Source organism: Microcaecilia unicolor, chromosome 3 (genome assembly GCF_901765095.1).
Source record: "Microcaecilia unicolor chromosome 3, aMicUni1.1, whole genome shotgun sequence".
NCBI classification, from domain to species: Eukaryota; Metazoa; Chordata; class Amphibia; order Gymnophiona; family Siphonopidae; genus Microcaecilia; species Microcaecilia unicolor.
Genome location: NC_044033.1, coordinates 180090739 through 180117843, shown reverse-complemented (window position 1 = coordinate 180117843; position 27105 = coordinate 180090739). Strand labels below are relative to the sequence as shown.

Here is a 27105-nt window from a genome sequence, read left to right as displayed (position 1 = left end):
GGTTTATAGAATAGCACCACATGTGGGGGTTTTCCGTACCAATTTTTTTGGCGTTATATATAGAATTCGATCCTTTAGTGTTGCTGAATATCACCACTGACCACTAGCTATTTTATGGGCAGTCCGTGAATGGAGTTGGCATTTAGGATTATCAGCTCTTACCACCTACGTTTAACGGTCAAACTGGGCCGCATAAAAGTAAGTCTATCTTCACACAGCGTCACTTATACATAGTAACATAGTAGATGATGGCAGAAAAAGACCTGCACGGTCCATCCAGTCTGCCCAACGATAAACTCATATGTGCTACTTTTTGTGTATACCCTACCTTGATTTGTACCTGTCCTCTTCAGGGCACAGACCGTACAAGTCTGCCCAGCACTATCCCCGGGCACAGACCATCACTTATGCGATTAAGTGCTGAATATCACACTTAACTGCATAAGAGATAGCCGGCCACATAAACCCGGATATTCAATTCCGGTGCCCCAGACATTGCCCAGCATTGAATATCTGGGAATAAGGCCGGTGGTGTTTAAAAAATGCTCACCACCAGCAGCTGAATATCAATCCCACTATTGTTATTATACATAGCACATAACAAACTAACGTCTCTTTTACTAAGCTGCGCTAAAAGGTAGCCTATATGTTATGATTAGCGCATGGGTTTCCCCATGCACTTAGGCCACTTTTAGCACATACATGTCAGTAAGGGCTCACACGCTAATGGCCATGCGCTAATTTTGAAATTAGCATGTGTCCATTAATAGGAAAAATGGAAATGCAGCCATTTTATAGCTGTGTTGTGTTCCTATCCATTTCCTCAATTTTTTGGTTAAGTTAATAGCGGGCAAAGATAGGACTGCTATTGCCGGTTATCACATGGTATAGGTGGTTAACGTTTTGGTGCTGACCAGGGACATAGCTAGACTTTGGCAGGAGGGGGGTCCAGAGCCCGAGGTGAGGGGGCACATTTTAGCCCCTCCCCCCGGCACCACTGACCCCCCCCCCCCCCGCCATTGCCGACCCCCCCCCCCCCCGCCGCCACCACCAACAACTTTAACCCCCCCCCCGCCTACGACCCTCTCGACCCCCCTGCCAACAACCCGCCGTCGCCGTCGCCTACCTTTGCTGGCAGGGGACCCCAGTCCCCGCCAGCCGAGGTCCTCTTCTTCCGGTGCAAGGCTTCGTTCTGTTTCTGTGAGTCTGACGTCCTGCATGTTGTACGTGCAGGACATCAGACTCACAGAAACAGAACGAAGCCTTGCGCCGGAAGAAGAGGACCTCGGCTGGCAGGGGCTGGGGTCCCCCGCCAGCATAGGTAGGAGACGGCGGGTTGGTGGCGGGAGGAGGGGTCAAGAGGGTCGTCGGCAGGAGGGGTCCAGGGCCAAATCTACAGGGGCCCAGGCCCCCATGGCCCCACGTAGCTACGCCACTGGTGCTGACTGCAAATATTCAGCAGAGATAACAGATTATCTTGTGCTCAATGGTCATGTTAAGATGCCAAAACACTATTTAACTGGTCAGCGGACATTTCTGGTGGGTCAGTGGCTATTTCTGTCTGTTTAAATAGCGTTGAATATTGGGGGGGAAAGTATTTTTTAGCAGCTGGGAAGTGTGCACAGATATCTGAACCAGTAGTGCATTTTGGCGTGCTGCTTAGTAAAAGGACCCCTAAGATTTGACTGGTATTACCGGAGTATTTAAGCTTCACCCAGAGGCTTAGGAAATGTCCAGGGATCACCACAAAAATACCTTGACTCCAGCAAAACTGTTTTTTTTTTTTTTTGTAAGCCCACTCTTGTCAAATCTGAAATGTCAAGACTTTGTAGATATTTGTCCAGCCTTGGTGTATTTCCGCCCAAAGCTCCTACAACAATAGATATGACCCAACATTGTTTTCTCCAGAGTCTTGCTGTTTCTTTCATCATCTCGGTAATTCATTAATTAATTTTTCCAACTCCCTGGCTTTAATTCTTGTGTCTCCTGGTAATTTTTTTATTAAATATATAATATTATAACAGCATCAGATTTGTGACTCTCACCCTAAGCATCTACTGCCCAGCTTATGATACCGCTGATTATGTCCTGTGCTTGTCTAAAGCTCAAGTGGAGCATACCTGCTTCAGGTGGATAGCAAAGAGCCCATCATTGTATTTGCTGACAGAAACACCTGTAATATCACTTAGGCTGATAGTTGTCTTTATATGCACAGACTTGGCATCGGCAAGGACAAAATGAGTTTTTGTTAGCACAAAAAGCCAGGAGCAAGACTGGAAAGCAATAGAGAGAAAAAGAGATCAGTTACAGCTAATCACAGCCAACCCAACAGTGAAATACGCCCACTCTGCTTTTACCAATGTACCTCAATCATGTCCTGTAGCACCCCCTGCTGTTCCGGTACTGGGACCTATACACAGCTCTGCCATTACACTTGAGTCTGCCCTGCAGCAACCTCTACTGTTCTAGTTCAGAGATCCCAAACACACTTCTGTCAATGTATTTTAATCCCGGAGTGTCCTCTGTTTCACTACTGAGACCCTTACACATTGCATTGCACAAATTGAAGACAAAAAAAATTAGTTAAATGATAGATATTAGCAAACATGCACCTTGCCACTTTTTCTGTTCACTTTTAAAACAGTGTCAGCCATCACGATTTTGCCCTGTATGGCACTGCCCAGCTTCTGGAATTTGGGGTTCTTCTGTACTTGCAGGTATTCTCCCTGGAATGGCTGAGACACACTACAAAAGAGAGAGGCATCAGATCTTGCACTTCCCTTAGGGAGAGCACACACTCTTTCCAGATCTATCAAAGGACAAATGCACATCTAGAATCCTAGACAAGGCGCCTCAAGGGCCCAGGATACAAAAGGAGGATGTCAATAAACACTACTTTATTGGCCATTCATGGAGGCTCCCCTTTCTTTTCAAACTGTACAGCCCTAAGCTGACTCAGAAATGACAAGAGATATCCCAGGAAGATAGCTTGCTGAATGGACATGTCAACTTAGATTAGAAAGAGTTGTGTAGTGTGAGAATGCAGTGTTTGGAGTGAGTGGAGTGGAGGAGTAGCCTAGTGGTTAGTGCAGCAGACTTTGATCCTGGGGAACTGGGTTCAATTCCCACTACAGCTCCTTCTGACTGTGGGCAAGTCACTTAACTCTTCATTTCCCCAGGCACAAAATAAGTACCTGTATATATGTAAACTGCTTTGAATGTAGTTGCAAAATACCCCAGAAAGGCAGTATGTCAAGTACTATTTCCCTTTCAAAGTGTAAAACACTCAGAGCATACCATAAACTACATTCCTTTGATTGACTGAGAGAGACCTGGAGGGGCATAATCAAAAGGGATGTCCAAATAGTTTTGATTTGGACACCCTCGCACATCCAGATCCCCAAATCTCTGCGGCGGTGGTCATTTCTGTTCGGGCACCTTAGTCGTAAGAAAATCGCGTCCAAGTGTTCGTCAGGGACATCCTTTTTTTTTTTTTGAGTGAAGGATGTCAAAGTGTTAGCACTTGAAAAGACGTCCCTGACGAGCACTTGGATGTTTTTTTTCTTCTGATTTTTGCGATGGGCGTCCTCCTCTGCATGGGTCCCGCTCACAGCAGCCCCAACAAGAGGTGCAGACCTCCTGTTAGGTTTTCCACGGTGCATGGGGTCGGAAACGATAGTGCATCGCATCGCATTCACATTATAATAGTAATTAGCTCATTTGCATTCCGTTTTCATTAGCTGCTACCATGATAGGAAAATGGCTTGGAGAACCCTTTTGTGCATGTCCCGGTTTACTACTTGCACACTAAACTGGCTAGAACCAGTTTAAAAACCACATTGCTGGCTCATTAAGTTTAGTGCATCTGGCCCTGGGTTGGGCAGACCTTCTCATCAGCAGGACTCCACCCAATATCATATCTGTGAGAGTCCCAAGAGGCCTCACTCCTTGCAGCCAGTCCCACTGCTTCAATTTGAAGACCCTGCCCTGATATGATTTTTCTGTTTCTTGCCTGTCTGTTTTGTTAGACTGTAAACATCAAGAAGCAGGGACTTATATCCATTATGATGGCACCTCCTTTTAGGTGCCCCGATGCAGTGCAATGAGCACCTATTCTATAATGGCATCTGGGCACCAAGACGCCATTATAAAATACTTGCATAATCCGGTATTGGAGCGTCTTATAAGTGTGAGCAGTTACATCAACCATAAACCTGACATAAACTGTGGGCAGCTCAGTGTGGCAGGTATTCTGTAAGTTATGTGCATACATTAGAGCTCCATCTATGTCCCGCCCATGGTCCACCCATTGTATGTCCTCTGCAGGTGTGCACTATAGGACTCATTTTTGAAACAGAAAGACATCTAAAAAGTATGTACGTGGATATGCTCTGATGTTTATGAACAGGCATGTGTAAATGTGGATATATATATATATGTAGACATATGTATGAATGTATATTCCTCAGGCCATGATAATGATGTTTTTTATATTTTTATATTTTATTACCTTTTTATATGTATACGTGTATGTATGTTAATGTAGGATTGTATATATGATAATCGATTTATATCTTTTTAAATTATGACCATTAAGTTTTATTTTATTTTTAAGTGTACATGTGAATGTATGTTCATGTAGGATTGCACATGTATTTTAACTTTTAGATATTACTTTGATGTTGGTTCTGTACTATTGTGTTCTATATACATCACATATATGTATATTTTTTATTGATATATTTTTATGTATTTTTATGTTAGACCCCTGATGCAGGCGTTTGTACGCCGAAACATGGACCGTGTCGGGTCTCCATTATAAATAAAGAACTACATTTTTCTCAATCCTGAAGGCCCAGTGTTTGCTTTGTTTGGTTGCAGGGCTAAAAGTTGGACATTTTGGTCTGGACCTGTTTCAATCACGACTAAGTCACAAAAAGGTGCCCCAAATGACCACTAGAGGGATTAATGCAAGACACCTCCCTTACTTCCCCAGTGGTCACTGACCCCCTCCCACCCCCTAAAGATATAAATGCAACAGTACATAGCAGGCTCTATGACAGCTTCAGATGTTATGGCCAGTCCTATTAGAGCAGCAAGCAGGTCCCTAGCCTAGCCTAGTGGTTGGTGCAGTGCACTATAGAGAAGGGGACCCAAGCCCATATTCCACTCTGTTACACTTGTGGTGAAAAATGTGAACCCTCCAAAACCCATCAAAAACCTACTATACCTACATTTAGGTGACACCTGCAGGCATAACGGCTATGTACAGTTGGGTACAGTAGGTTTTTGGTGGATTTTGGAGGGCTAACCATACAATATAAGGGGGTAAAGGTGTGAAGTGTACCTGGGACTCTTTATGTGAAATCCACTGTACTGCCCCCTAGGGTGTCACACAGCTCTCCTGGGATATCTGTGTGTCCTGTTTACTAAGAATGCTGCCCCCCCCCCCCCCCCCATATGTCCTAATGGCTTGTTTTTGTGTGTTTTTCTCTTGGACGGTGTTTTTTTTTCCCCAAAAAAAGGTCACAAAAGAAAAATGCATAAACTGCTGGATTCTATATATTGCGCCTTAATTTCTGCACAGAAAGTAAAGCATATTCTATAACATTTGGAATTTAATTGGTTAACTAGATAATCAGTGCTGTCAATTTTATTAACAAGCAATTATCAGCACTAATTGGCATTAATTAAGATTTACGTCCAGAACTCGCTAAGCATATTCTGTAATGTGGTCTGTGTAAATTCTAAGTCGCATAGTTGAAAAGGGGGAATGCCCATGGGCGGGGCATGGGCATTTCTAAAATCCATGTGCATTGTTATCAGTGCTTTTTTTCTAGCAAAAAAGGTGCTAGTACTCAAATGCCAGCCCACACTTCAGGGTTGGGGTGATCACTGAGAGACCCACCCCACAACAGTCAGGCCCCCTGCAACCAGTCACAGAATCTATGACAAGGCAGGATTGGTGTGTAGAGCCTGAGCTCTTTCATTACAACTTGGGGACCATGGGTCAATTTTAGCAGACAATGGAAAAGGTGCCGGTACTCAGTTCCCCCAAGTACCCCCTCAAAAACAGCACTGGTTGTTATAGAATACACCCACTCTGCACCTAATTTAGGCATCGGGATTTATGCCAACTAAAACGTGGTGTAAATGGCCGTGACTAAATTTGGTTATGTGGAGAGGCTCATGGCGCAATTCTATATACCGCGTGGAAATGTAAGACTATTCTATTAAATTTAGGTGCACTTTAGAGAATATGCCTAGGCATATTTTTTTTTCTGTGCGGAATTTTCAAGCGCCATATATATACAATCTAGTCCAAAATGTCTAAAAAACGTCTAGAAAATGGCCATTTTTGAAAGAAAAAGGTAGAGACATTTTTCAGGTTCGAAAGTGGCCATGTCTGCCACTTGATTTTTGGAGGTTTTCAGCAAAATGTCCAAAATCATATTTAGGCATCAAAAATACCCCTTCCCATCACATGCAACCTTACAGAACAGCACTTAGGGAGCTTGCACACATAAATACTGCTTTTCTTTGCACATATGTATGCAAATGGGAGCATACTTCTGAGTGCCTGGTTATAGAATTGCTTTTCACATGTGCTATAAAGTGTTAAATGCATCTGGCTGCACTAGAAAAATAGCAATAATAAAACTGTATTTTTACGCATATACGGCTGGATTCTATAAATGGTGTGCACATTTCCATGTGTAAAATTGAGCACTATCCTGAGATGTGCACATAACTAAATTGGCTAACGACACCACTACTGCCGAATTCTGCATAGCGTGCTTAGAGATCCACGCTGAAATCCAGGCACATTCTATAACAATCAACTTAAGTGGCTTAACAAGCTAATCAGCATTGATAACAGCACTTAACAAGCAATAATAGTATTCAGTGTATATTCCTTCCTATGTTAGGCATATTACTAAGGGCTAAGGCCTGTACTAAGGCCTCAGTTTGATTCTCACAAGTTGGTCTAAGAAGTTAGCATCTTTGCAACATACAGTGCAACATGTCCAGAATGTTTCATTTGGGGAGATAGACGGAGAGAGAGGACACAAGGGTATTGTTAGCTAATTATCCAATGGCCACCGACTGTTCACGTGCAAACACATCAGGAGAGAGTGATATAATGCAGGAATATCCATATATGGCATAGGCTACTTTCTGATTCTAGTTTGGGAGAAATCACATGATTTCTGGGAAAGCCAAACTTATGACAGTATATATGTCATGTCTGGGACAGTGTGAGCTGAGCAGTCTTTTGTTATTCAGGATGCGCGCTGCTGACTGACAACCTGCTCCAGGGAGAGAACTATTATTTGTATTTGGCTCTGTGAGATACCAATAAAGGTAATTATTGGCTGTGCCTAACGGAGTCTAAGTTCTCTTTCTTATTATTTTTTGTGTTTCCCCTCCCTGTGAGGGCTAAGGGATTGGGAAAAGTAATACATCAGTAAAAATATTGTATTGTGTATTACGTATGTAAAAAGTTTGACATTGGAAGTAGTATACTATGCTATACTTTGTATGGTTATTTGAATATTTTTACTGCTGTAATTGTTTATTTTTTCTGTTTGATCTATTCTTACTGTACACCACCTTGAGTGAATACCTTCAAAAAGGTGGTAAATAACTTCTAATAAATAAATAAATAAATAATGACCACTGATTGGCAATAATTAGAATTTACAAACACAACTTGCTAAGCGTATTCTGTAATGAACCGAGCCTAAATTCTAATGTGTGCAGTTCAAAAGGGGCGTGGCTATGGGCGGGGAAATGGGTGTTTCATGAAAGTTCCAAAATTTACACAGGTAGTTATAGAACATGGCCCAGTGTGCGTAAAACCAAAATATGAACATGCAAAACCCTTACGAGAAAAACTGCACTGGCTCCCACTCAAAGAACGTATCACTTTCAAAGTATGCACCTTGGTTCACAAGATCATTCATGGTGAAGCCCCTGCCTACATGTCAGACTTGATAGACCTACCACCCAGGAATGCTAAAAAATCATCCCAAACTTTCCTTAATCTCCACTTCCCTAACTGCAGAGGCCTAAAATACAAATTAATGCATGCATCAACCTTTTCCTATATGAGTACACAGTTCTGGAACGCACTACCACGCAACCTGAAAACGATTTACGAATTAACCGACTTCCACATACTACTGAAGACCCATCTTTTTGACAAAATATATCACAAGGATCAAAACACATAAATTCCTTATATATAGTTAGAAATGTCTCACAATATTTCCTTTTGAACTCTCATCTTACGTACCATCACCACATACGAAACCCCTCACTTATAGCTAGAAATGTGTTATGTCTCATGAAGTTATCCTCAAGTTGCTATCCTATAGTTCTTATTGCCTCATAATGTTATCTTCACTTTGTCTTCTCATAATTCCTCACCATGTAACCCATAATCAAATTGTATTTCCATCATTCACGATGTATTGTAAGCCACACTGAGCCTGCAAAGAGGTGGGAAAATGCAGGATACAAATGCAATAAATAATAATAAATAATAAAAATCTACGCGCAGGGCTTTGCATCACATTTTCATTGGTATAAATGGACAAGTGTAGTTTTAGGTGCCGGGATATTAGCTAAGCGTATTCTATATTCCACGCCTAAATCTAAGTGCTGCTTATAGAATTCGCTTAGGCGGAAATGTTTACACGTGGGATTTTTAGGCACCATATATAGAATCTGGTCCTCAGAGCCCAACAATCAGTTACTGGTGTTTACACGCATCTTGCTAGGTGCTACTCTAAAAAGATCCATGTGCAGATTTGATAGTGCACAACTCAAGAGGAGGCATGGCCATTTTATTTATTTAGATTTTGCTCACACCTTTTTCAGTAGTAGCTCAAGGTGAGTTACATTCAGGTACTCTGGATATGTCTCTGTCCCAGGAAGGCCCACAATCTAAGTTTGTACCTGTGGCAGTGGAGGGTTAAGTGATTTGCCAAAGATCACAAGGAGCAGTAGTGGGATTTGAACCGGCCACCTTTGGATTGCAAGACTAGTGCTTTAACCACTAGGCCACTCCTGCACTCCATGGGCCATGGGGGAAGCATGGGTGGGTCAGGGGCGTCACTAAAGCTGCGCGCATTATTACTGACTACCGGAGATCTGCGCCTAACATACGCACCAGGATTTACACCTGGTTTCAGTTGGTATAACTCTTTGCGCCCAAAGTTGAGTGTGAATCTCAGCGCTACGTGCTATTGTATAAAGTGTGCCCATTATAGAATACCATTCAGCAACGATTTTTTCAGCACTGAATTCTGAGCACCATTTATAGAATTTCCCCCATGATGTGCACTACACCAGTTTATTTTTCTAAGATTCGCTAATTGCCAATAAAAACACATTTGTTTTCAAAGGCTTTTCTTTTTAGGTTCTTGCAGACGTTATTACTGCATGAAACCTGCAAAAAAAAAAAAAACTAAAAAGAAGAAGCTTTTAAAACAAACGTGCTAACTTTGCAATTGGTGTGTCTTAGTAAAAATACACCAATATAGGATAGTGTGCAGGGAGTGCATGAGATTGGTAAAAATGTGTATAACATGCATACTATATGAGTGAAAATATGTTAATTGTCTGTCCCATTTTTCAGTGAACTAATCCTATGGGAAGAAAGAGCTGGAAATGTCTTGAGCACTGTTCTCGGGTGTACTCACCTCTTGGCATAGAGGGTCTTTTTGTCTTTGAAGAGCTCACTGGCACAGAGTTTCTCTTCAAACATGGCTTTCCTCTCAGGGGTGAGCTGCTCACGGTATTTCTTACACTGTCAACAGGAGGTGAGGAAGTGCTGTAAGCCAGAACTTTCATTTTATTTCACACTATATCTGCCCTTTCAGTCCTGGCTCTCTCTCACTCTGACCAGTCTTGAGGGGTCTTTTACTAAAGATTAGCTCGAGTTATCTGCAGCAGGGCCCATTTTATTCCTATAGGCCCTGCTGCAGATAACTTGAGCTAATCTTTAGTAAAAGGCCTCCTTAGAGAGGAGGCCACAGCCTGTAATATCTGTCTGTGCTTGGGGGTCACAGCTGTATATTTCAGCATGGTGTCACCCCAGCCTCTGATGCAGCCATAGCTAATTATTTTGGACAATAACAATCACATGTAACGTGTGAGGTACTTCAGATAAAAGTGCAGGGCAGGCAAATTAATGTTATTCTTCTTTTTATTGCTAGTGACAGGTCCTGAGGGAAGGGGGACGTGTGCATCACCCCCTCTTTGTTCTCTGTTTTCATGGCCAGTTGGACCCATCAAACAAGTCTGAATTCTGCAGTGTTGAATCCTTCACCCCATGCTGTGTTATATCAACAAAGTCACAGCTCAGACCTGTTGCCAGCTGAGGGGAGAGGAGAGGGGGGAAATGTTAAATATTCCAATCCAAACAGGCCTGGATAACCTCTCAATGGAATATCATATAGGGACAGCAGGGAGGTCAACCTACCCGCTACGCACCTACCCCAGTTACCTACTGCACTGTGCTGTGATGGAACACCAGCTGACAGGCAAACATGCCACCCAGTGACAGAGATTTTAAAGCAAGGAAGGGCATCGGCCCAATCTGTTTGGCCTTTGTTCTGAATCTCCAGGACTCATACTGGAGCTGGTCAGCTCATTCTTACCCTTCCTCAAAGTTGTCTGCCTTACAGAGTTTTAGGAGCTGTACTAGTGTTGGAGAAAATTGGATTATTAGCAGGTTGTGACAAGAAAGCCAGAGACAATGTAGTGCATGAGCTGTCCAAAACACACAGGTGTCCTTCACGTGCAATTGAATATGATTGTTTTTTTACTATTTATTTTATGATTTATCATTGTATTCATAAGGAACCGGCTCTGTGGGTGCCAATGGGTGTTGTGCACCCTCTGAAATTGTGCCCAGGGAGGGGCAATTTATATTGTGTTTGGCTCCCCAATCATCTTCTATATATATAAAAGGCAACCCCAACATTCTGAAGCCTCCACGGAAGTTGAGGCGCCCGAGATATCCGGTGTGCCCTGGAGTGTCTGCACCGCCCTCGCGTCAAAACGTCATGACGTCGAGGGCGGAGCTATAACACTCGAGGCCCGAAACCGAAACGCCACAGGCACGGCCACGGAGGCGCAGCAAACAAAAAAAAAACAAAACCCTACCCACACACAGCGACGCCAACACCGAACAAGGCAAGTAGCTCGGAGAGAGGGGGCCCCTTGCTAGCGCCCGTTTCATTGCCCTCAGAAACGGGCATTTATTCCTAGTTTTTAAATGTTTGTACCTATGGCCATATTGTACCATGTTTTCCTGCCCTGGGCTTTTGTAAAAATGTTTTGATCACATGCTTTACTGGAACACATTTCTGTAGAAAGGTGTGATCCAAACTTCAATAGAAGAATCTTTTTGCACATCTGAATAACGGGCCTATGTGGTCTCAAAAGCAATGCATAATGGATAAGTTTCATGATTGCTCAATAAAGGTTATCACCAAACTGCAGAGAGTCCAGGCTGCCTCAAACAAATGAAATGGGCAATCTAATCCAGAGCTGCCCTACTGGACTATGAGAAAATGATGGCACAAGAATGTCTATACAAGACAAGGTGAACTGGGAACTGAAAAAAAAGGGATGGAGAAGCTCGGGATGTGCTCCTTGTTTCATGACAGTAGATGGACAGTAGAGGCTAAAAGTCACTGTAACTTTCTAACCTTCCACTGCTGGAACATCCTCTTCAGCTCCTCATTCATCGGCTCCAGGAACTGGTAGCGAGGAGTTTGCCAGGCTGCGTCCAATGGAGACAGGGAAGGAAGGTTCTTCTTAAGCCCCAGGAAGTACACTTGCAACTTTGAGAGAAAAGGAAGATAAAAAGTATTAGAATGAAATGATACTACAAGAGAACGGGAGCTTTCATGGGTCAGTGGTTTTCCTGTGCATCTAGCCTCTGGAGCTAGATCGGGCCAGGATCTGCTGGGGAAGGAAATAACGCATGAGGTGCCTCATGAGAGCCCTGGATAACTTTACATATGCAAGGAGAACCATAGCACCTCAAATTAAAAAAAAAAAAAAAAAAACCCTGAATCCATTCCATGTGAGAAAAATAATTACACCAGGTTTAACCCCGCTCCCCTATTTCTCCCCCTCCCCCCCCCCCACACACACATACTACTTAGAACATAACAAATGCATGTAGGGCTGGCCTGACCACTAGACAATCAACAAAAGGAGCAGACCATATAGGAGATGCAGTTTTTATTCAATACTTTAGGTCCCAGGTTTATACAAACAAGCCCAACATGGCAATGTTTTGCCAAAATGGCTGCCTCAGGGGCAAATAAATACCAGCTGGTGTAAAAGCTTGTCTGACTCACTACATGAAAGCCCAGGTCAAATAGGGTTTTTACCAGTTTGGTGAAGTTTAGGATTTTACACCAGCTGGTGTTCATTCGCCCCTCAGGCAGCCATTTTGGTGAAACATGGCCATGTTGAATGTACTTATGTAAATCTGGGAGCTACAGTATTGAATAAAAACTGCAACTTCCACATGGTCTGCTCTTTTTGTTTATTACTATATTGGATCTTGCAAACCATTTGCCTTGTTGCTTTCTGGGACCTGACCACTAGGCAGACTAGGCCTCCATCTAGGGCAGAACAATTTAGGGGTGGCATCAATGTGGCAGTTATGGTGGCTACAGAAGACCAATTGTGGCTGGTGCAGGGCCTTGAGCATGATCAAAGCCTGCCAGCTTCCACTCTCACCAAAACAGGAAGTTCATAGGGGCGGGACCTAGCAGGCCTTAAGTATGCATGGGTGCTCAAGACCCTGCACCAGCTGAGATTAGTCATCTACAGACATGCTGATTGCCACACTAGCGCCACCCCAAAGGGGTAGGGAGGGAAACCACTGAACCTTGTGGGGGGGGAAGAAGGGAGCAGGAATGAGATTCTAAACACCTTGGGAACGAAAGAGAACAGAAGCCGCTAAACACCTGGGGGTTAGGTGGGAGAGAGGAAGGAAGGGGAGAAATGCTGGACACCACCGAGGGGGGTTAGAAAAAGAGCAACATACTGTACTATGGAAGGGAAGGGGAGATGCTGGACATAGGTGGAGGGCCTTGATAGGGGAGCACATGACTGAAGTTCACCTAGAGTGTCAGAGACCCTTGGGCCAGTCTTGAATGTATGCCATGTTTACTCTACTCCCCCTCAATTCATGCATCCTCAATTTATTCCCTATAGACACCAGAAGCCATAGAGAAAACCAGAAGTTAGATGAGAGAGGCTGAACATGGTGACAGACGATGCACTTTTACAGATGATGGCCTTCCCTGCAAGGACAATGCAATGAGCTGAGATAAGGACTTACAAGTCTCAAGTAGATGAAGTTGGCAATTATTACTGATGCTGATGATTTGAAGTACTTCCTGTATTCTTTGCGCACCTGGAAACAGGTAAAGAACAGATAAGTGTCAATCCACAACCCAGTCCTTAAGAATAGTTTAGTGCAACCCGTATTTCACGGGTTTCGGCAGAAGCTCTGGTCCCTCCTGGAAGTGGAGGTTTCCTGGTTTCAAGGGGTCATGTCAAGGATCATGTGCTAGATATACTGCCTTTCTATGTACAACGAAAGCAGTTTATATATAATATGCAGGCTCTTTCTCTATACATTTGCAATCTAAGTTTGTGTACCTGGGGCAATGGAGGGTTAAGTGGTCCAAGGAGCCATAGTCAGAATTGAACCTGGTTTCCCTGGGTTTCAACCTACTGCACTAATCATTAGGCTACTCCTCCCTCCCCCATCCTCCCATCAAGCGCAAACCATGTATGGCAATGAGTTACCTTGAACCCTTTCCAATAAGCAGAAATTGTGGTGGATGCCTGCTCACAGCACCTCAGGTGCTTCAGTTCCCGCAGTTCTTTATACGCCTGCAGAGAAATTAACGATAACTGTGATACTGATTGGATATAGGGAGGCTGGAGGAAGAAGGGAGAGACTGTCCCATTCAGCTTTTAACAAGAGCTATCACATATCACTTCTCTCCCTATCCCTCTCTAACTGGCTTTCATCTGGGAACTACCACGTACATCCTCTAGTATTTTATTAACCATTCAAAACCAGCATTTTCTATCTTTGAGAAATCAAACTCTGTCCCACGGAACTTTCTTCTGTCACCAGATGACTCCTGTCATGTCAGTGCATCATCTGCAGTAACAAACCACCACCAGAGAAAGGGTTTTGACATCACAAATACATCACCAGAGAAAGGCTGTGACATCACAGACACTACACAAACCTTCACTAGAGAAGGGGCTGTGACATCACAGATACTACACTGATAAATCACAAGAGAAAGTTGTGACATCACAAACACTATAGAAATCACCACCAGAGAAAGGGCTGTGATATCACAGACACTACACTAATACATCACCAGAGAAAGGGCTGTGACATCACAGACACTACACAAACCACCACCAGAGAAAAGGCTATGACATCACAGACACTACACTGATACATCACAAGAGAAAGAGCTGTGACATAACAGACACTACACAAACCACCACCAGAGAAAGGGCTTTGATACATACATAGATACATAACCAGATGAGAGAATACAAAGGTGGGTCTAAAACCTAAACAGAAGTTTCTTCATCTGTGGAAATGGGAGAGGAAACCCAGGGAAAGCACCCAGAGATTCAGGAGGGCACTTTGGTAAAGATGTCACCTTTTTTGAGTGTCTGGCCTCACAGCCTCTCCTGGCCAGTTAAATATTGAGCCCTTACATACATAATCAGCATGCAAATGTTAGCACCTATGTTACAGAATTACCCCTGGGTGCTCATGTCTATGACTCCCTCACTTCCATGAGCTATGGGTTCTGCCTGGTAGCATCATGGCCAATGAGCCAGCAGGCTAGCCAAAAGAGTACGGCTCAATATTCAAAGCTCCTTATCGGGAAGCAAGTGACTGGAGCCATAGCAGCTTTTCAACAGCTTTATCAGGATAATGCCACTGAAAATCTCTACAGACCACCCTGGCACTATCTGGAGAGCATTGGCATGGTCCAGGGTGGAGCCTGAACAAAGCCAGGAGTTACCTGTGGGCCAGTGATATTCAGAAAAAATGTAGGTAATGGTACTGAAATGTCACTGTTATCCAGGTAATTCCCAGTGCTGCCCGTTAGTTATACCAGCAGATTCAGCGCCAGCGGATACCTGGTCATTGGCTCTGATATCTGGGATGGCCACTCAGAACATTTTTGTGTCATTTTTTTCCGGGTTTTGTTTTTCATTCCAGAAGACTGTTGTTACAAGCATGCACTCTTATTAAAAGCTGTGCACTCTTTCTGACAGTGCAGACATGCGTCAACCACCATGTATGCGTGAACCATCATCCGTGCGCTCACTATCAGAAAACAGTGTGCCCCTTTCTTTGCATGTGGTGTGTACTTTTTAAGAAGAGTGCGCACTGTTATCAGCGAACAACTTTCGTCACAAATGACAGCCTATCCTTTCTGAACATCCAGGTATAAATTGAACGTGGTGACAAGCATTAAAAGCAAATGCTGATCACCTCAGCTGAATATTAAGGGGTTACTCTTCAATAAAATTTATCTATTTTTTTTATTTAAAAATTTATACCTCACCTATCCGTAGGCGGTTTACATAAAATTATACATTAAAAAAATACAAAACAACAAACGAATCAGACTCAGCATAAAGCAAATAACTATAAACAGTCAAACACCACAATTTCAAATTCAAACCCCATAACTGAGGAATGCTTGCATAAATAAATGTGTCTTAAGCACCTTCTTAAACTATTTATTTATTTATTTATTGCGAAATAAGTGTACTTAATAAACCAAGGATGTCAGGTCTGTAAAACACCCACCACAGAAACAGAGTTGTAACACTTTGGGTCAGATGTATTAAAGAGTTTTGCACATTTTAAAAGAGCCGGATTCAGTAAATGGCACCTACAGTTAAGCGCTGTTAAGATCCACGCTAGGCGCCAATTCTATAGAATAGCACTTAAAGCAGATAGCCACTTACACCTGCTGACAACTAGAATAAATCCTCATGCCCAAATGATGGCAGTTGAGCACGCAAATCCAAGAATTCTATAACATGGTGCTTAATTTCTGGGACTGCCCCTGATCTGCCCATGCCCCTCCCATAGGCACACCCACTTTTGAGTTTTGTACTATGAAATTTAGGCACATACTGTATGTTATAGAATAGCGAGTAGGCCAGATTCGTGTACAAATCCAAAATTGATGCCAATGAATTCCAATTACTGATTGTTGACACCTTGTTACCACATTCATTTGTGTGCGCATCTGCCCTGCACACCAACCTTTGGATGACCGAAAATCTTTTTTTGGGATCTTGCCAGGTATTTGTGACCTGGATTGGCCACTGTTGGAAACAGGATGCTGGGCTTGATGGACCTTTTGTCTGTCCCAGTATGGCGATACTTATGTACTTATGTACCAGCGGTGCACCTTTAAAGGTAGGACCGGGGAGGGCTGTAGTGTGCAGCAGGCATCCGGGCAGAGCCTCTGGGCCCCCTAGAGTCTCGGGGCCCTTGGGCACTGCACTGTTGCCCGAAAGGTCAGTCCACCCCTGGGTTATTCAAACATTTACATGTGGAAGAAGTGTATAAATGTTAGCTCCTGTGATATAGAATTGTCCACACAAGGCCCTGTTGTACTCACAGAAATTATTTTGAAAATTACCATCCTGGTCTGTCTATGGGGGGAAATGCACAAAACATCTGTACCAATGGAAAATAAAACTTCACCTTTGCACATTGACAGGCCGATGCTCAGAACCAAACAAGGGTGCTAAAGACCATTAGCACCAAACTAGCGCCCGCATTACTGAGTGCAGAATGCTCAGAGGCTCTAGCGCGGAAGACAATGAGCATGCAAAAGATTAGTGCAAATAGCATGCTAATGTAGTCAAACGGATGTTAATGAGGTCATTTCCTATTCTCTCCCAATGCTCAGAGAACAGCGCACAAAACAAAGCCACCTTACCGCTGAAAACCTAACGCCAGCTCGAAGCAGGTGTTAGGGTGTTTGAAAAGAGGATTTCTCTGGAGTCTTTCTTTAAAATCTGCCGGTTTTTATATAATTTGGAAGCACAAGGAAGTCCGTGCAAGCCCCTAAGCACTGGTAGTGAGAAACAAATGTGAGCGAATCAGAGCAAACCCAAAAGTGAAAGCACACATTTGTGCCTGTTTCCTGCGTTTACATATAAGCCTTCCAAGTTTAAAAAAAATTGAAACACTTCAACACTTATATTTAAAGGCACAGAAAACAGATGCCAGTGTGTGCTTCACATTCAGGTTTGCAGGGTGCATGTGCAGAGCTTACCACAAAACTCTTCTATGCATGCGCAAAGCACACTCCCCCCTTGCTTTTGCTTGTAAAGCACACATACAATTCGAATATCATTTCCTTTGAGCATTGGCAAGCTAGGTTTCTATACTGTTTTGGCAGTATGGTTTCTGCGCTGTTGGCTTACTGCTGGAGTTCTGAGCATCAGCCTGCAAGATTTTTTATTATTATTTGTATTTAAGGTACATTCTCCTCTGTCTTCTTACCTTCCAGCGCCGGATGTAACACTGGATAATTAGTGCTGACTTCTGAATATTTTTGTACTTTTGCTTTTGCTGCAAGACAAAACAAAATGTGTGTGGTATGGAACAAAGCAGACACAAACAGTTGTGTATTAAAGTGTTTATCCACTCCTGCTGCTCTAAGAAGTGATTAATTAGCTTTGATAAAGCATAGTTACTCACCTGTAGCAGGTGTTCTCCAAGGACAGCAGGCCAAGTATTCTCACAGCCAGGTGACATCATCCGACGGAGCCCGTTGCAGACGCTAACTAGGGAGATCAAGAACTAGCAGTGTCCCACTGTGCAAGTGCTGGTGCCGTCCCACCCGCCCTCAGTCATTGTAAAAAGCTAAAGAATTGAACTCCAAGGGGAGCTAGGAGGATATGGGAGAATACTAGCCAAAGATATCCTATGTATTCATTCGGCCAAATATAGCTGTTAAAGTGGGGCTGAAAATCTTCAGATATCCAGTTATATTGGTTGAGATAGCTGGCTATCCACCACCGAATATCGCCAGATATCCAGTTATCAGGCATTTAACGGGGGGGGGGGGGGGGGGAGGGATGAATTGACTGACCCCAAGCCTGTTGTAGTTTTTGATTTTCTAGGTAAAACTTTCACACAAAAAACTGCTGCAGAAATTGAATAAAATTTTATTTGTTTGTACACTACTGCCCCAGACTTTACGTTGGGCAGACTGGATGGACCGTTCAGGTCTTTATCTGCCGTCATTTACTATGTTACTTGGCCTGCTTTCTCTGAAGACAAGCAGGCCGTTGTATTCTCACAGCTGGGAATCTCTAGCTACCAGGCTCACCTAAAACAACAATACTAGGACAGTACCGAATCAAAACATTGAGGCCTCTTATTCAATCAACCTGAAACAATTTGTTTACTAGTTCTGGAGGTGCAGCCTGGAACAGAAGAAAAGTGGGCATGGGGGGGGGGGGTGGAGTTGGATTATAGACATCGAAGAAATTCTTCAGGACTGCTTGCCCGAACCAGCTGTCTTGTTGGGTATCCTGCTCAAAGCAGTAATGAGATATGAATGTGTGGACAGATGACCACGTTGCAGCTTTGCAAATTTTCTCTATGGAGGCTGACCTTAATGGGCTACCGATGTAGTCATGGCTCTGACATTATGAGCCTTGACATGTCCCTCTAGAGTTAGCCCAGCCTGGGCATAAGTAAAGGAGATGCAATCTGCTAGCCAATTGGAAATTGTGTGTTTGCTGATGGCTACCCCATCCTATTTGGGTCAAAAGAAACAAAACGCTGGATGGACTGTCTATGGGCTTTAGTCCACTCCAGATAGAAGGTTAAGGCTCACTTGCAATCCAGGGTATGCACTACACTCTCGCCAGAATGGGCATGTGGTTTTGGGAAAAATGTTGGCGGAACAATTGACTGGGTAAGATGGAAATTCAACACTACCTTAGGATGGAACTTAGGGTGTTTGCGGAGAAATTCTATTGTGGTGAAACTTAATGTAAGGTGGGTCAGCTACTAGGGCTTGAAGCTCACTGACCCTGCAAGCTGAAGTGACCACCCCCAGAAACATAACTTTCCAGGTCAAATACTTCAGATGATAGGAATCAAGTGGCTCAAAAGGAGCTTTCATCAGCTGGGTGGTGACAACGTTGAGATCCCATGAAATAGCTAGAGGTTTAATAGGGTGTTTTGTCAATAACAAACCTCAAATGAAGTGAACAACTAGAGGCTGTACCAGGGGCGTAGCCAGACCTCGATGAGAGGGGGGGGGGCCAGAGCCCAAGGTGGGGGAGCACATTTTGGCCCACTTCTCTGCTGTCGCCCTCCCACTCATGCATGCTCAGTTTCATTAAAACGAGTGTGCACAGCAATGTAAGACCAGCACGGGACAGACATCTTAGCTGGCGGGGGTTGGGGACCCCTGCCAGCTAAACCAGGGGCCCCAGAGCCAGTTTGGGCTGTACAAAGATGGGCTTACCTCCCACACAGTGATGACAGGCACTAATTGCACTGAGATGAACCCTCAAAGAGTTGGTTTTTAAACCAGACTCAGAGAGGTGCAGAAGGAATTCAAGCAGTTTTTGCGTAGAGCAAGTAAGGGGATCTAAGGCCTTGCCCTCACACCAGACAGCAAACCTCATCCACTTAAATGAGTAACACCTCTTACTGAAGTCTTTTCTGGAAGTCAGCAAAATGCGGGAGACACCCTCCGTAAAATCCAAGGTTTCAAATTCTATCCTTGCAACATCCAAGCCGTGAGAGCCAGGGATTGGAGGTTCAGGTGCAGAAGAGACCCCTCGTTCTGCATGATGAGGGTAGGAAAACAATCCATTCTCCATGGACCTCAATTATGGAATGCTTTGCCTATTTCTGTACGGCAATTGACTTCTTTGGCGGTATTTAAGAAGCAGATAAAGGCTTTGTTGTTTCAGAGAGCATTTTCTGAAGCATAGTTGGTGGGGGGTTTGGGCTTCAAGATTAAGGTTCTGTTTGTTTGTTGAGTGTATTGATGGTGTTTTGTGTAATTTGATTATCTTTGTTTTATTATATTCTGCCTAGATTTTTGGATGTGCGGATTATTTTGTAAATAAATACAATAAATAAGAAGAGGGAACTAAATTGCCCCAGCCAGTAAGACATGATCAGGATCATAGTTCCCTGGTCTTGCTTGAGTTTCAGTAAAGTCTTCTCTATGAGAGATATTGGAGGATACACATACAGAAGACCCTATCCCCAATGTAAGAGAAAGGCATGTGATGCTAGTCTGCCGTGTGATCTGAGCCTGGAGCAGAACTAGGGGACCTCGTTGTTGAGGTGAGTGGCAAAAAGATCCACTAAGGGGGTGCCCCGCTCTGAGAAGATCTTGCAGGCTACGCCCATATTGAGAGACCACTTGTCAGGTTGCGAAACCCTGCTCGGTCTGTCTGCCAGGCAGTTGTCCTGTCCGGGGAGGTATGTGGCTCAGAGGTCCATCCCATGAAGAAGGGCCCACTGCCATATCCCAACTGCTTCCTGACACAAGGGGTAGGATCCCATACCCCCCTACTTGTTTACATAAAACATTGCAACGTGGTTGTCCATTTGGATAAGAATAATTCGGTTTTGCAGCAAATCTTTGAAAGCCTTTAGAGCGTTCCAAATGGCCTTGAGCTCAAGGAGATTCATATGGAGATCTGTTTCCTGAGCAGACCAAGTCCCCTGGGTGTGAAGCCCATCTAAATTTATTTATTTATTTTATATCACAGTTTATATACCTCCAGTGGTGTAGGAGGGGGGGGGGCGGGGGGCGGTCTGCCCCGGGTGCACGCCGCTGGGGGGTGTCGGCGCTTTGCTGGTTCCTTGATCTCTCTGCCCCGGGGGGGGGGGTTGCGCTCCGGAGGGGGGAGGGTGCACCGCGCTGCACCCGGGGGGGGGGGGGTGCCTAGCGGCGACCCGCCCCAGGTGTCAGCTGCCCTCGCGACGCCACTGTATACCTCTCTATCTGAAATTCTAGGTGGTTTACAAAATATCACATCTATAATTATCTAGACATAAAATACAGTACACAAAATTCTTCTCATAACTCTGGAAATCCAGTAATAACTGGACCCAGAATCTCTGATAACATATAAAAGTCCTCAATCAATCCCCCTCCAAATTAAAAGCTTTGCTAGATTGAAAAACCTTTAATTACTTTCAGAATTACAAATAATTTCTTATACCATGGATCTTCTCTGGAAGCTGATTCCACATTCTGGCACCTTCAACATAAAACATTCTTAATCAATTTTCACCCAAACGTATATATTTCAAAGATGGAACATCTAGCAACAGTTTACCACTGAATTGGAGGGGCCATTATGGATAGTGAATCCTTAACAAAGATGTCAAAGTAGGAGGTGCCTCTCTTTTTGCACATTTATAAATGAGAGTCAGGGTCTTAAAATTTGAGAACCACTTTACCGGTGATCAACGAAGCCTCACGACTGGGGTGATATGTTCAAATCTATATACTTCAGTTAATACTCTTGCCAACGCGTTTTGTGTTAGCTGGAGCAATCACATCATATATCCAGGGGCTCCCATTAACAGGGCATTGTGGTAATCAAATAATGGCACGGATTACACTTCTAAAATTATCTTCAGATAACAAATCTCTCAATCGCCTAAGCAATTTCAGCTTTAAACAAATATCATTACCTATCTGAACTCTCTAGCAGGGCAGCTTTCAAAAGAAGCTTCACTATTGCTTTCTTAAATGTTTCTGGTAAAAACCCATCCTCTAAAGATTTATTAACAATCCCGAGTCACAAATAGAGAAAGCTCTTTTCTTAGTGACTTCAGTAACTTTGGAGAACATACATCTAAAGAATTAGAGGAGTTATTTACCACAGTAAGGATTTTTTCCACCTAAGCTACCGTAACTAAAGAAAACTTACACCACCTATCTTGTATATCCTCATTCCCTTCTAATATAGGAAAAACTTATGATAATAACGAAACTCTAATATCCTCCACTTTCTTAAAAAATGCTTCAGAAAATTCCTGACTAGTAATCATCACATCCACTAACTCCCTTTTATGATCCAAACCTGCCGATTGTTTCACTATCCCAAATAAATTATTTTGGAAAGGAGTCTGCTTCTTGAATTTTCCTATCAAAAAAAGATTTGTTCACAAAAAAGTCCTCTTTTGATACTCTTCCAAATAACTCTTGTACTCTAACTGGGAGAAATAATTGCAAATGTCCTCCATCTCTGTTTCTTCCTCCGTAACACCTGCTTTAATGCTATCAGCTCTCTGGAAAACCAGAGAGAAACATAATGTCTTCTCAATCGAGTCAAGGCAGCTAGTCAGGGAAAGAAAACAGCATTGCCGCAGAGAGAGGGGGGGGAAAGCAAAACTCCCTGGGCCCGGGCCTCCATGGGAGGCCTGGCGCCGGGGTCTCTCTCTCTCTCTGTCTCCTACTCCTGATGAGACCCGAGTGATCGCGACCCGACAGGAGCAGGAGAGAGAAAACTCCGGCACCGCGGCCAGGCCCCCCTTGGAGGCTGGGGAGAACCCGGTCCGGAGGAGCACCTCCAGCGCTGCTCTTTTGCCCAGCTGAGTGGCTGCTTTTCCAAGCAGCCGCAGGGGCAGGCAATCGGCAGAAGAGCAGCGCTGGAGGAACACGTTTTCTGCTGGCGGGGCCTCAGGATTGTGTGGGGCAGGCGACAGTGATAGGGGGGGGGGGCGGAGGCTCTGCCCCGGGATCGGTTCAGTCTCTTGGCGGCTCTGGGAGCCAGTGTTCAACAGTTTGCACTACAGATGCATCTCCTAAATTATCCATTTGTGGAAGTAAAGATTCCTTCTATTGCTGTATATCTACTGACCCTCTCATACTAGCACTAGTTAGCCTAACTGCTTCCTTTCTCATTTACTATATTTCTACTACACATGACAGAGAATAATCATCAGTCCAAGGTAATGGTATAACTACAAGAGGGGATAATAAATTCTACCCCTCTGGAAGAAAAATTAAATCTAAAACATGCCTTGCCTTATGAATCAGTTCTGTCAGTATCTGCTTCCACCCCAAAGAAGAAAATACATTAAAAAAAATATTATCAATCTAAAATCCTCTCCTACTTCATATAAATGCAAATTCAAATCTCCAAAAATTAAAGTATTTTTTTTTAAAACCTGTGACTTGAGTACATAGAGCTTCTACCAATGGAGAAATATTAGAATACAAAAGACTTGGCGGACTATAATTCAATAACACATTCATATATTTGGATGAAATCGAAAGAGATTCAGTACCACCATTAATATTAAACTTTCATCTTAAAAACAAAGCATGACTTTAAAATAATCAATAAGCCACCCCCTCTACCCTTCATTCTACATTTATGAAAATAAACTTAGGAGGATGGGCAAAGCTGCTTAAGTAACACAATATCATCATCTATTAACCATGTTTCAGTAATACATACATCAAGCTTCTGAGCACAAACAAAATCAAATATAACAGCTATCTTATTCCTTACTGATCTAGCACCTTTAGTATCTGACTATTGTCTGTTTTCATTATTCCAGAAGATCTTTGAACGTGAGTCAAAAAAGAATGTTCGTAGCCTCTCTTCCTACATGACAATCCCCCATATCTACCCCTACCTATAAGTACTGGAATATGAGAAAAACATATATCTACTCCCCAGTCAGCCTGACTCAGCCTGAAATCCACACAAAGGAGCGCACAAAGAGAACTGCTTTGTCACACTCCTTCATTGGTGCGATGCAGTCGGCATGCTACTTCCAGCACAGGGTGCTCTCCTTTTCTGCTTGATGCCTCCCCATGATGTCACAGATGGGTGAGCTTAGAGATAGTCCGGGAGAGGTTGCTCCCAGTGAAGGTGCAGAAATGGCAGGATGTTAAAGTCCAACTGGCAGCAAGATGTTAAAGCACACAGAAGATTACTCACAGCCAAGCTCTGGCACAGGGGCTCTCCTTTTCTGTTCGATACCTCCCCATGATGTCACAGGTGGGCACAGCTTAGTGAAAGTCTGGGAGAAACATCCCAAAGTTGCTCCCACTAAAGGTGCAGAAATGGTAGGATGTTAAAGCCCAACCGGCAGCAAGATGTTAAAGCTCCCCATCCTAGGTTGGATGCATTCATTGTTAGCACCTTCTGAGGAGGTGGAATTTGCAATGGTAGTCCCACAGTCAAATTCATCTGAACAGTCCACCAGAGAAGAGCATGAGTCAATTCTGGAGAAATCTGGATGAAATCCATTAGGTTCCCACTGGGAAGCAAGGGTCAACTGGGCTTCTCTCAAGTGGAGATATGCCATGGGCATGATATGCACTATTGAGGCCATGTGGCCCATCAGTCTCAACATTTGCCAAGCTGTGACCTGCTTGCTGCTTCAAACTTGCAAGGGAAGCGCTGATAAAGTCTCTGCTCTCTCTTGTGGAAGAAAAGCCTGAGTCTGCAAAGCATCAAGCAGGGCTCCTATGTATTCCACTCATTGTACTGGGACTTGTTTATGATGAACCCTAGTAACTCCAACTTTTGAGTAGTTAGGTGTATTCACTTCGATGTCCCTTCCTGTGATGTGCTCTTGACCAGCCAGTTGTCCAGATAGGGAAACATGTACACTCTCAGTCTGCGTAAATATGCCGCTATTACCACTAGACATTTGGTGAAGACCATGGGAGCTGTAGGAAGGCCAAAAGGCAGTATGTGATATTGGTAGTGGTGTTTCCTTATTCGAAATCTGAGATACTTCCTGTGACTGGGAAGTATCAAAATGTGAGTATAGGCATCCTTTAAGTCCAGAGAGCATAGTCAATCATTCTCCCGAGTGGAGGAGTGGCCTAGTGGTTAGGGTGGTGGACTTTGGTCCTGAGGAACTGAGTTCGATTCCCACTTCAGGCAGAGGCAACTCCTTGTGACTCTGGGCAAGTCACATAACTCTCCATTGCCCCAGGTACAAATAAGTACCTGTATACAATATGTAAGCTGCATTGAGCCTGCCATGAGTGTGAAAGCAAGGGATACAAATGTAACATAAACAATCATGGAGAGAAGGGTGCCCAGGAAAATCATCCTGAACTTTTCTTTGACCAGGAAGTTGTTTGGGGCCCTTAAGTCTAGGATGGGATGAAATCCTCCCATTTTGGGGGAGGCACAAGGAAGTACCTGGAACAGAATCCCTTCCCTTCTTCCCTGGTGGCATGGCTTCAACCAAATTGACCTATAGAAGGGCGGAGATTTCCTCTACAAGTACCTGCTTGTGCTGAGAGCTGAGTGATAATGCTCTCGGTGGACAATTTGGTGGTCTTTGATGCCAATGCAGGGTGTAACTGAGATGGACTATTTGAAAAACCCATTGGTCAGAGGTTACAAGGAGCCACCCGTGATGGAAAAAATTCAGCATCCCCCTACCGGTAGGCTGTCTGGGATGGTTACTTTGAGTGCGGCTATGCTCTCTTGGAGTCAGTCAAAAACTTGTCCCTTGCTTCAACTGGGGCGCCAACTGGGGCTTCTGAGGACAGGGTTGGCGAGGCTGAGAACACTGGGTCTGGGCTGCTGGGCAGAGAGGGAAGGCGTCGGGAACCTATGCATTTAAAAATAGTAGGTTCATCGTCTAGGCCTACTCGAAAATCTATGTGAGAAGAGGATGCAGTTGGAGGATGCCGAGAGAGTTTGGATGGTGCCGGTATGTTTTTTATGAGGTTAGTGACAGGGGCGTAGCCAGCCTTCCGTGGGAGAGGGGTCCGAGCCCGGGGGGAGGGGGCACATTTTAGCCCTCCCCCCCGGCGCTGCCCCCCCCCCCCACCGCCGACATTGCCGCCCCCCCTCCCGCCGCGAACCCGCCGCCGCTGCAGCCTACCTTTACTTTTGCTGGCGGGGGATCCCACTCCCCGCCAGCCGACGTCTTCTTCTTAGTCGCTTCCCGCTCTTCAATTTGTTTGCTGACGTCCTGCACGTTGTACGTGCAGGACGTCAGACTCAGAGAACAGAACTGTTCTCTGAGTCTGACGTCCTGCACGTATAATTACGTGCAGGACGTCAGCAAACAAATTGAAGTGCAGGAAGGACTGAGAAGACGTCGGCTGGCGGGGAATGGGATCCCCCGCCAGCAAAAGTAAAGGTAGGCGGCGGCGGGGGCGGGTTCGCCGGGAGGGGGGTCCTGGGGTGAATCTGCGGGGGCCCCGGCCCCCTCAGGCCCCACGTAGCTACGCCACTGGTTAGTGACCTCCTCCACCTTATCTCTAAACAAGTTGTCACCCCGGCAAGGTCTGTCCATCAACCTCTCCTGAACCGCCTGTTCTATGTCACAGACACTCAACCATGAGCGTCTGCGCTTCCCCACACCTATAGCAGAGAGTCTGGATGCTATATCAAAGGAGTCATACGTATCCCTGGCCAGATATTTTCTACACTCCAGCTGCTTGCTGGCCAACTGGTGAAGCTCTGCAGCCTACATCTGTGGGAGAGAATTCGCAAGACTAAGTGTATTGTGGACCAAAGACTGCAAGTAAAGGCTTGTGTAGAGCTGGTAGGATTGGATGCAGGCTGGTAGGATTGGATACAGGCATTGAGGCCTGAAAAGGTTTCCTCCCAAATGAGTCTAGTGTCCTGGCCTCTACCTGAGCGCACCAAAGCATGAGTCCTAGAGTTCCTAGCTTATTTGAGAGTGGATTCAACCACCAGAGAATAGTGTGGCAGTTGAGCCCTCTCGAATCCAGGAGCCTTTTTGATACAGTACTGTGTATCCACCTTCTTAGGTGCAACCTGCACTGAGAGAGAAGATTCCCAGTTCTTCATCAGTGTATCTTTAAGAATAATGTGCAATGGTACCATGATCTCTTCCTTAGGAGGAGACTCATGGTCCAGGACAGTCAACATCGCCACCGTGGGCTCTTCCTCCGTTTCTAACTTAAATGGGATGGCAGAAGCCATCTCCCTGATAAAACCAGTAAAAGAGAGACCCTCAAGTGG

The 27105-nt window shown here is 44.4% G+C and overlaps 1 protein-coding gene across 2 annotated transcripts in view; it reads right to left on the bottom strand.

The window, feature by feature from the left end:
- MYO1A (myosin IA) overlaps positions 1-27105 on the bottom strand; it is a 160813-nt gene that overhangs the window by 7893 nt on the left and 125815 nt on the right. Inside the window, exons 21-27 of one of the 2 annotated variants that reach the window (XM_030196659.1) lie at positions 17630-17698; positions 13855-13941; positions 13382-13456; positions 11727-11861; positions 9711-9817; positions 2613-2745; positions 2121-2273 (exon numbers count right to left, since the gene is read on the bottom strand). In XM_030196659.1, the coding sequence (XP_030052519.1) occupies positions 2121-2273; positions 2613-2745; positions 9711-9817; positions 11727-11861; positions 13382-13456; positions 13855-13941; positions 17630-17698 (759 nt within the window). The remainder of the gene's footprint in view (positions 1-2120; positions 2274-2612; positions 2746-9710; positions 9818-11726; positions 11862-13381; positions 13457-13854; positions 13942-17629; positions 17699-27105) is intronic. The other variant, XM_030196660.1, reaches the window with a different exon arrangement.